General features: G+C 41.1%; 2 protein-coding genes across 3 annotated transcripts; one reads left to right on the forward strand and one right to left on the reverse strand.

Annotated features, from left to right (window-relative positions):
- The first annotated feature begins 574 nt into the window (after positions 1-574).
- trim55b (tripartite motif containing 55b) lies at positions 575-5,404 on the forward strand. Of its 2 annotated transcripts, none has more exons than XM_023416944.2 (8): positions 575-871; positions 1,409-1,581; positions 2,308-2,482; positions 2,783-2,878; positions 3,544-3,777; positions 3,910-3,932; positions 4,372-4,496; positions 4,576-5,404. In XM_023416944.2, exons 1-8 carry the CDS (start codon positions 743-745, stop codon positions 4,734-4,736), a joined length of 1,116 nt encoding a protein of 371 aa, XP_023272712.1. In that variant the 5' UTR covers positions 575-742; the 3' UTR covers positions 4,737-5,404. The 2 variants fall into 2 exon arrangements, with proteins under 2 accessions (XP_023272712.1, XP_023272711.1); XM_023416943.2 differs by having other exon boundaries at positions 576-871; positions 2,305-2,482.
- A 1,269-nt stretch (positions 5,405-6,673) lies between these two features.
- crhb (corticotropin releasing hormone b) lies at positions 6,674-8,310 on the reverse strand. The gene is made up of 2 exons (XM_023416945.2): positions 8,136-8,310; positions 6,674-7,620 (listed from the first exon to the last, which is right to left on the reverse strand). Exon 2 carries the CDS (start codon positions 7,598-7,600, stop codon positions 7,076-7,078), a length of 525 nt encoding a protein of 174 aa, XP_023272713.1. The 5' UTR covers positions 7,601-7,620; positions 8,136-8,310; the 3' UTR covers positions 6,674-7,075.
- Between the last annotated feature and the right edge of the window lie 2,739 nt (positions 8,311-11,049).

Raw genomic sequence — 11,049 nt, forward strand, 5'->3', positions numbered from 1 at the left:
AGCTGTAATTTGCTTTTGTTGTAACATACCTTCTAGTAGGCATTGTCATCTTGGTGTAAAAAATTACTGCTTGGAAGATTGGATATTTATCGCTTTAGACAACTTGCATCACCTGTGATGGTGCTAGCAAGTGTGTCCCCGTCACGTGTCTCGTTTTCTTAAAAAGTTAGCATGTTACATGTTTAACAGGTGCTTATGTCTGGGCTTAGCACAGATATTGACTTTTGAGTGTATACCTTTTCTATAGATACAGCTATTCGTCCATTGTTTAAACATATTTTGTTACATGAGTGCTTAAGCACAGATACATCATTAAAATGACATTAAAAATGACTTCATTTAATTGTTAGCATACTATAGCTGACACTGAGCATACTGCTGCTGATAACACACATACACACACACACACACGCACACGCACACTGTACAAACACCCAGTCACCTCTGATAGCAGTGTAGAGTCTGGTAGGCAGCTGTTCAGTACTGCCCTACACAGTTTCAAATATGGGCAAGGTAAAAATGGCAACCTGTGACATGACAGCAATAGCTGCTAAAAACAGAACTGACACCAGCAAGATAGCAGCCCACACCCGTTAGGACAAGAGCAGCAGGCCCACTCTCCAGCCTGACTCTAGGCCTACCGTAGATTGATTTTAGAAAACGGACGAGAAACTTTACCTGTAGTTTTGTTAAGTTAGGGTTTGCCACTCTTTTATGCTTGGATAAACGTTTTTGTTTCAAAATGAATACCATGGATAACTTGGAGAAACAGCTGATTTGTCCCATATGCTTGGAAATGTTTACAAAACCTGTGGTCATCCTACCCTGCCAGCACAACCTCTGCAGAAAATGTGCCAATGATGTTTTCCAGGTAAGGAACTGAACAAAATGCCACTGATTTGTTTTGAACATTATGGGAAACATTTATAATCTCAAATAGCGGTGTTGTTTTATATTAACATCTCCAGCTAACAGTCTGTCATTCGACCCATTGGTATTTTTACTTGCCCTATATCTTTGATGTAGTAAAGACTCAGATAGTAACTACATGACATATATAACAGATGTACTGTATAGTTTAACATGAAAGTGTATAGGTTTAGTCAGAAAATAAGCACTTTATGTATCACAGCTAATCATAAACAAACATTTAAGGCTGTGTTTATGAACATTATTAATCTAAAAAAAATCATTAAACATCAGTGAACATTTAGAAGTTGGATTTAGTTGTTGTTAAGTGGTCCCTAAAACACTTCTCAACCAATATGAACATTTTGGTGATGGGGTTACACTTTTGTAACATTTCATAACTGCTTAAATTCAATTTTACAGGTGAGATGAATGTATCCATTAAAACCCTGTGTCATCATACTAAATATTGGGCTTTTAAATGTTTAACTGCTTACAGGCTTCAAACCCATACCTTCCAACAACAAGAAGTGGCTCATTGACGTCTGGTGGCCGCTTCCGATGCCCATCCTGCAGACATGAGGTGGTTCTGGACAGGCATGGTGTTTACGGGCTTCAGAGGAATCTGCTTGTTGAAAATATTATTGATATGTTCAAGCAGGAGTCAAGCAGGTGAGGCAGATCAGACACACATTCAGTCTCTCTTGATATAACACAAAATCAAAGGAAATTATCAGCACTTGTACACCTTGACTGCTCAGTGACAGGCTTTGTTTATCAGTCAAAGCTGCCTTTACCCATGGGGGCAGTGAATAAAGCTAGTAAAGGAGAATTAGGACAAATTGGTTGTGTGATGGCACGAAGTGTAGCAGTTGCTGGTGTGGCCTTAGTGCCAGTGGCGTCTGAGTCAGAGAGCTGGACTGGGTGCCAAGAGGTTTTCTAGTTTTAGTAATATGTCTACACAGATGATTCCCTAATGTGAGTAGTTGACTGTATAGCCAAAAGGCTTGTATGACATAAGATCCACAACACTCACAAACCCTGGAGGCTCAACCTCAGTATGGATCAAGATGATGTGGGAAATAACATATTTTATGGACAATTAACTGATACATTGAGTAATTCTTGTGGGATGAATTGTCCTGAAAATGTTGGTCTGAGTTATTCAGAAAAGGCAGAAATTATTAAAAAATCAATCAATCTGCAACCAGACCTGTATAATGCACAGTGTAAGTGTAATGCTGATGTATTGATTACAGTGCTGACAGATCATGTGATGGATCATCCATAAACTACTGACATGTGTGCCTTTGACATTATCAAGCTGACATTATACATCACATCATTATGCACGTTAATCTGGAAGGTACCACTGTTTTCTTTGCACCTCGACAGCAGCAAGCCAGAGCCGGAGAGAAAGGAAGAAACGCCCATGTGTGATGTCCATGAGGAAGAAAAGATCAATATTTTCTGTGTGACCCACGGAGTGCCCACATGCTCCATGTGTAAAGTTTTTGGAGCTCACAAAGATTGTGAGGTGGCACCTATTAACAGCATTTATGAGACAAAGAAGGTGAGGCCTGAAATACCTGAAATACTCATGGAGGCCATGAATACTGTGAATCAGATAGATAGATAGATAGATAGATAGATAGATAGATAGATAGATAGATAGATAGATAGATAGATAGATAGATAGATTTGTGAAAATGTATCATGTCTAAATAATGTTATTTCTCAAAAAGAAAACATGAACATCTCAATATGACCATCTTTCATCGTGATGTACATTTAACATGCATCAGAAACTTTGTCCCAGATTTGATTCACACTTGATTTTAGGTGTTTACTCTGCCATGTCATTGCCCCCCAGACAGAGCTGAGTGACGGGATTGCCATGATGGTTGGGAACAACGACCGGATGCAAGGCATCATTAGTCAGCTAGAGGAAGCCTGTCGTGCCATAGAGGTCAGTGTCCAACTGCTGCAGCGCCTGGCCGCTCAGTCACGCAGCAAGACTCGCTCAGTGCACACACTAATGCACCTGCACTCACCTGCACAGACGTACCGACAGACTAATGTGTCCTTGTCATCACCACTCTCGCTGCTTTTATCTTTTTATCTGTCTGTGAGATTTAGACAGAGAGGTGGAGAGAGGAAAATTAATGTTATGATGCCTCAGTCGGTCTTACTCTCTCTTTTCCGCGTTTTCTTCTTCATGCACTTAGCAGGGCGCCCCTGTCTCTGGCCCACTGACATTAAGAACGAGCAGTGTAATTGATGGGGGGAGAACAGACAGCTTTCCTATGGTTCACGTGCCACAGTTGGCTTTAGTGGAGAGGAAGCTGGAGTGGCTCCAGTCCCCCATGCGTCGCCCTCAGTGGTGTCACTCAGGACGGACATGCAGAATGAGCCTCACTGTCCTCCCTGCACATATGGCACTACCACATGAGCGGAAGACAGGCTAAACACAAAATTTGTCGTTTACAGTATTTACTCACACGTACACAGAAGGCAACAACTATCTCCTCATTTTTGTTGTGTTCGATCTTTGGTTTTACATACAGTACATTTGTCACCCAGAGGACTGTGATGAATGATTAATTATGGATTTCTCACTTATGGAGCGTATAGGAGAATGGTCGGAGGCAGAAGACTCTGGTGTGTGAGAAGTTTGACCACCTGTACTCCATCCTGGAGGAGAAGAAGAGGGAGATGAGTCAGAAGGTGACGGCTGAACAGGAAGAGAAGGTGAACTATATCCGGGGCCTGACCAGGAAGTACGGAGACCACCTGGAGGAGAGTTGTAAGATCGTGGAAAAGGGGATCCAGACCATGGAGGAGCCAGAGATGGCCTTATTCCTGCAGGTCAGAGTCAGAATGGGTGACCAAAATGGGTTTTAATTTTGGCATAAACTCCATATAAAATGGTTACACTTATTGATATTTTATGTATAAGCTGAATGGATATTTAGTCTTTATTTCTCTTATCTCTTTCAGAACACAAAGCCTCTCCTCAAAAAGTTAGTACATGTTTTTATGCATCCATAATTACACCTACAATGGGTAAGGAGAAATACAGTATGTTTGCTATGTAAAGAAGGTGACATATTTTCTAATTTAACACTGTTAAACACTACTACTGGATATGTTTTCTTTTTAGCGCCTGTTTATTCTTTCAGTTTTTTTTATTTTCTAGTGAGTCATTTACCACATTTATATCAGAGCCTACACATAAAATCACCAGCCTAATGCAGCAAGCAAGGTTACACCTGCTGTCTGGAAGCTTCACAGAAATAATTCTGTGAAATGTAGCAAATCCCTGTCTTTAGCAGCGGCATCCCAAAATAACTTGTGGAATGTGCTAAACATCACAGATTGATGATATGGAACGACTGCTACATTGACTATCTGAGGGTGAATTTGTCCTATAAATACCCTAATTGCACTTTTTGCACTCAGGATTGCAGAAGCATCCAGTACAGCGCACTTGGATAAAGTTGAGCGCGGCTACGAGAATATGGATCACTATAACGTTGACTTCAAGAAAGAGAGCAAGGCCCTGCGTGGCATCGACTTCATCGAAGGTGAAAGGACACAGATTGGTCGCGACTGCAGTTTACTGCGTATAGCTCAGTTATCTGACCGCCTTGTTCCGTTTTACAGATGATGACGTCGAATATGAAGAGGATGAAGCGGGAGAGGTAGAGGCTGAGGAAGGAGAGGGGGCCCAGACTGTTTCCGGAGGCAGTGCTGTTACAGCCGCCTCCGTCCAACCTACTCCCCCCCAGCAGATAAACTCATCCCCCAGCGCAGCCTCAACCTAGCTGTCAGCCGCTGGCACAGACGACACCTAAACCGGGAGCAGGATAAGTGTTGCTCCTAGATGTTGATTTCAGGTCAATTGTGATACTTTTTCTCCCAGATTGGGGAGCAGTGAGACAGATTTAGATCGGTGCCAGAGGGAAAGTCTTGAGTTACTGAGGTAAATGTAAATGAAGAGACAGAAGTATTTGTTCACTTCTTTATCTCTTATTGTGATTGTGTTAGCGTGCATCATTTCATACTGACTGATCTTATGCTTTTTTTTTTCTATTAAATAAATGTTTTGGTTCTTCCTTTTCAGTCTGGATAAACTGAATGACAGACAGGCTATGAGTTCCAAAATTCAGATATGGTCAAGTTCATTTTTTATGTAGCTGACCTTTTCCAACTCCCAGCTTAAACTACATCATTAGACAGATAGACGAGAGTGCGTCAGGTTTTCCTCTCTGTTGTATATTTTAATGACTGATATAACTTTATGAGTAGGGTAGCCCAAGCAAAAAACTGTCACTGTGACATTTCAGTATTTCATACACACAACCGGCTTGCAATATGTGATCATATTCTTTGTTGTGCAACACAGGTATATTTTCCTATTACAGACAAAATGTCACATTTTGCAATGTTACGGTTTATTATATGTGTCATTAAAACTGAATTGTACAAACAACTTCAGGTATTTCTCAAGTCTTGGTTGTTACCAGATTAACAAACAGAACAACAGCCCTCAGTTTCATCTTCCTGCCACACGTGTCGCTCTGCTTCAGGTCTGTGCATGGTCTGAATTTGCAATGAAATAGATTTTGTGTAACACTCATCCGTGTCTGTGTGTGTGCGCGCATGTGTAAAGGAAAAAGACTTATTACTCCCTTTCTCGCTCCCTTTATCTATTCTTCACACTTCTTTTTCATTTATTTCTGTCAAAGGGAATCTAGCTAGAAAAGGCCTTAGTGCTCTTTTTATAGCTGCTTCAGACAGTTATAAGATCCCTCAGTGATGTATGGCTGTCGTACCACTCCTGCCCACAGCCTACTGTACGGCTGAGGCTGAAGTGAGCCTCAGGCTGTCACTCATGTATTTGCTGCCTTGCGATGGTCTCACCTTGCTGTGACTCCACTATTGAGGTAGTCCACCATGTAGTCCCATCTAATTATTGTACACCATCTCTCACTGAGTTGGATCCTTTACAAATGGGCTCAATGCAGCGCTAAGCCCCAAGTTGCTAAGTGGGCCAAACAGAATAGGATGACTCACATCCACAGCTCTTGTTTAGTTTACCCTGACACTGTGGGTCAAGGATCAACACAGCATGCACGTACACACAGACACACACACAGTGTCTTTCACACTCATTAGCTATCAGTGGTGCCTCTTTGAGCCGTCTGTGGTTGTCTTTTGCTGGTATAATGAGAATTGCCTCTTGAGGATTAAGGGTTTAGGAGAAAGGATGCTGTGTGAATGTTCTTCACCTGCATGGCTGCAGCCGCTCTTAACAGCAGCCTTCTGTTAATTTTTGTTGTTACAGCTTTTGTGTGTGTGTATGTGTGTGTATTGGAGAGGAGGCACTGTGTTAACCCACGACTTGGCTCCAGAGCAATGCCATGGTTACACACGTGTACGATTTTTTGTATTCAGATAGAAAAAACATTCTCATTCAATCGATATCTGTGTAGGCAAGTCTCAAGATGCAGTGGTCATTTGAGCTCGCTCCAAGTTAATGTTTTTTTTTGTGTTTTACCTTGAAACATTTCTCCAATCTGCAAATTTGTATGTCAAGAAACAGTTGGAAAGTGTATGTTAATCAAATTAGTAATTAAAGTAGCTGGGAATAGTTTGTTTTCATGGGAGTTATTATTAACTCATTTGTAAGGATGTCCACAGAGAAGTGTAAGCATTGCTTTTAATTTTTTATTAAAAAATATAGATATAAGACGTTCTCTTGCACAACAGAAAATGACTGGTTGCACATAAGTTTATTAACAAACATAAATATCATAAATACAGTGATCCATAATCCAAAACAGAATGCCAATTTTGTCAATGCAGTATTTCATGTCTTAAACAGAAATATGTCATCTCAAATGTGAAGAACGTGTAATTCCACAGATTTGACACCAACATTAAAATGGCAGGGTACAATCGGATCATTATAAGTCAAGCCCGTTTATGCTCCATAGTTTGAGGTTAAAGCTATAAATAATAGAGTGATACAGCAGCACTATATTGTACAGAGCATGTTTTGTGCTGATGGTAAAAATGCAAAAAGAAAGAAAGAAAGAAAAGAAAAAGAAAGAAAGTAAAGAAAGGGAAAGGAGATCTTTGGCGGACTGGAAAGAGGTCTTCATTTCCCGAAGAGCTCCATCATTCTTCTGTTATTTTGCGCCTGCTGGGCCAGCTGTTCCGCCCTGGACATCTCCATCATCTCCCGAAGAAGGTGGAAGGTCAGATCCAGGGATATCGGCGGATCCTCGGACCTCCTTCCCCTCTCCATCGACTCGTCCCCGCGGTCTCCGAAGCCGCTGATAAGCGCCCTGATGTTCCCAACTTTCCCTTGTAAAAGACGCCGCGTCAGCTGGAGTTGCAAGGCTCTGTTGTAGATGGCAGGTGATCCGCCGGGATACATGGACGATGATGGGAAAGAGTTAGAGTCCCCGTTACCCAGTCGGATGAAATACTCCTCTCCGAGCCGCTCCAGGATGGGGCCAGACTGCTGCTGCTGCTGCTGCTGCTGCTGCTGCTGGGAGTTTTGGGTTTGGGGAGCTGGGACGCGCAGAGCACCGCCAGGGCTCTCAATAGCCCGACATTCGTAGCGCGGTAAGAAGGCAACTAGCAGAATCACGGTGGTACCAAGTAAATTGAGCTTCATGTCAGGATATCAACAGGAATCTGAGAAGCAAAAGAAATCCCCGGATTATTTTCATGTGATATGTTTGCTTTTCAATTTAACTCTAGTGTGAAATGTGATGCGTAAAGACGAATTTACGCACGTAAAACAGGCACTGCAATACTGTAACGGGTTGGTAACAACGAATTAAAGTGTTAAGAGTTTATTTATTGTTGTAAAACATTTTGTGATTCACCCTCATGTCTATTAGCAATGCGGATGGGTCTCTGAAACTGTGCAATATTTGCGCGTAAAGAGATACTGTATCTGTTTGGCTCATTAATGGATACACTGTGGAAGTTAAACTATTATTGCCTTTACTGACGTTACACTTGTTTCCATTACTATGTAATAAAATCAAGTTTGAAATTACAATGCGATTACTGAGGACTAAAATCCACTTTGTAATCTGGAAAAAAACATTTCTCTAAACGTTTGTAAAAACCAAAGCGCAAGTCGTACCGAGGAAAAGAGAATATGTCACATATGTAGATAAAATAAATGAAGCTTTTCATACCTTCAGTCTTTAGAGGAGGTCCAGTACAGCCGTGTAGGTTGCCAGGTAGTTGGCGAGATGCCGCCCTCCTTCACTTCTTTGAAGAAACAGGTATATAGTTACTTAAAGAGTAGATGCTGAATGGACTTATATAGCCAACCTCACTATAAGTGTCGCGCTCCAAGCTGAGATTGAGTCTGCGCGTTCTTGCATGGGTGTAACGTGAATGGACGCCTCTGACAAAGTGCTTTAGTTTAGATGAGATGAGTCATATGTGAGTGTGCGCGCGTGTGCACGAGCGTCTACCTCTGTGCTTTCAGAATAGGCCCTATAGGTGCCACACCTGCTGGCATTTTTCATCCGACTGAGTTAGTTTAAAAATACATTTTGGAGGTTCTTGAATTGTAAGAGGAAAATACTCTTGAAAGTGAAAGACCGAGTATCAAGTCAAGATGAGTTTGAAATTGTGTTTTTTTTTTTTTCTTGCCTCTCAGTCACAGTTGATCTTCACAATTGTGTGCAGAATCAGATTTCAATGTTCTTTACCTGACAAAAATATCCCTTATTAATTACAAACTACAGTGACTGGTGTTTACGATCAACTTTTGCTTTGCCACATTGTATGAATGATTAATGATTAAAAGACAAACATATTGGGAATGCATCCAGATACAACAGGTAGATTTTGGTGCAGTCTTCAGGGCTGACTTTGTCTCTGTATTGCACCACGCTAATGATTCCAAAGCAGTTTTCCACATCCTGTGTTTTTTCAATGAATGTGCATCTGCAAACAGCTCAGGCTGAGAGAGGGGCATTGTCTCCCAGTGATTCATTGCTGCTGCACATACTACATCACTATCCATGCCACATGGATTCCTCGGCCACCTCTCTCCAGAAGGGGTCTGCAACCACCAAACCACTATTCGTAGATGGAGAGCTCAATCCAACATCAGAAAGCCATTAGAATCTTAAACATGCAGCTGGAATCTTAAACTCGTCTGTTTCACATTTACTTCAGCTATAGTGCAATGCAATGAAACTTCTAATACTAATGTCTGTTTATTCGCGTACAGTAAAACATTACAAATTAACGATGAGCAAAAGTTGGCACAATTCAATTCAAGCACAACATACAGTGTATTCAGAACGTCCTCAGACCCCTTTGGTTTTTTCACATTTCTGCTGCCTCATCCTCAAATAAAGAAAATCATTTTTTTTTCGTCATCAATCTAAATTCAATACCCCATAATGCCAAAGCGAAAACAGAATTTTAGAATTTTTCTCAAATTTATTAAAAAGGAAAAACTGAAATATCACCATGACATAAATAATATTAGACACATTGCTATGACACTTGAAATTTAGCCCAGGTGCGTCCCATTTCTCTTGATCATCTTTGAGATGTTTCTAGTCCATCTGTGGTTAATTCAGTTAATTGGACATGATATGGGAAGGCACACACCTGTCTATGTAGGTCTCACAGCTGATAATGCATATCAGAGAAAAGGGAGGAACTGCCTGCAGAGTCTCTCTCAGAGAGAGGATTGTGTTGAGGAACAGATCTGGGGAACACTACAAAAACATTTCTGCTGAAAAGTTTGGACTCTTCCTGGAGCTAATCAACCAGCCAAACTGAGCAAAGTGACTGAATACTTATGTCAATGTGATATTTCAGTTTTTCCTTTTCAAAAAATTTGCAAAAGAATTCTAAAATTAAGTTTTCACTGTGTCATTATGGGGTATTGAGTTTAGATTGATGAGGTAAAAATTATTATTTTCTATTTTAGCATGCAGGTAGGGAACATAACAAGATGTGAAAAAACCTGAAAGGGTCTGAAGACTTTCTGAATGAACTGTATTTGTTAAGTAACCCTTCACAATATGGTAAAACCCTTCCCATTAATCCTGAGTAGCAAATCCATTTCACCCAGACATTCAGCCCCAGGAAAAACTAAGTTCCAGACATACAGCATATGCAGAGGTCAAAGTGACTTAGCACATACTGTGCACTCAAGTACAACACAGTCAATTTGAGAGTGAGGAGAGGAGAAAATTTGATTTCGTAAATGCACAAGATGGACTTTTCTTAAACATTTCTGCCATCTTGCAAATTTCACACATTATCTGTTGACATTTCAGTGGATCAGAGCGTAGTTTGCGGTCGGCGTGAAATTGTTTCTCCTATAGCCTCTCCACTTTGTCGCTCATCATGCTCCGTGCTGCTCCGGGGGAGGTGTCAGGTCCCATCATGAGAAACACATGTTGCCTGACACAAATAGAAAACACCGCTAGATGACAGAGTGACTGCTTGTGGTCAGCTCATGTCACCTCATTTTCAAATCACTGTCCCTGAACAGATGACTGGGAGAAAAATCCTCTCCTGCGATGCCACACCGGAAAAGACTCAGGCTTAAATTATTATCCCTTTTTTTCCTCAATTAGAGCCAGTCGCTCAGACGATTAGATTAAAATTTAATGATTCCTGCAGGGAAATTGGGATGTTGCCACTTAATATGACCTCTGACTCTGACTCTGACTCTGTCCTGTGCAGGTAGAAAATACAAAAAATGATGAAAATCATGTTTTTCACTGCATTGGATTTAACTGCGTAAAGTTGAATTTCCCCAGCAGATGCTGCAAACTGCTTCTGAGAGGGGATTTCACAGAATCCCTGAAACTCCATGGCAATCGATTCTTTTAATTTATCATTTGCCTTTCTAATTGTGATCAGCTACAAAGAGGGACAAGTGTTTCACAACAAACTGTCCCCTCCTAAGTAATTGGGCCACTTTCCCCAGTAGATTGAGCTGCGTTTTTCCTAATACTTCCGGTGTTCTGCTCGACTTTGACAAACTCATTTTAATAAACAAGGTCACTCTGGCTGTTTAGATGAGAATGAACAGGTATTCTGGTGCTGCTCGCTTGGACTGCAGAG

The sequence above is a fragment of the Seriola lalandi genome, unplaced genomic scaffold (assembly GCF_002814215.2).
Source record: "Seriola lalandi dorsalis isolate HSWRI2012SDOR001 ecotype SW California unplaced genomic scaffold, Sedor1 jcf7180002054570, whole genome shotgun sequence".
Taxonomy (NCBI): domain Eukaryota; kingdom Metazoa; phylum Chordata; class Actinopteri; order Carangiformes; family Carangidae; genus Seriola; species Seriola lalandi.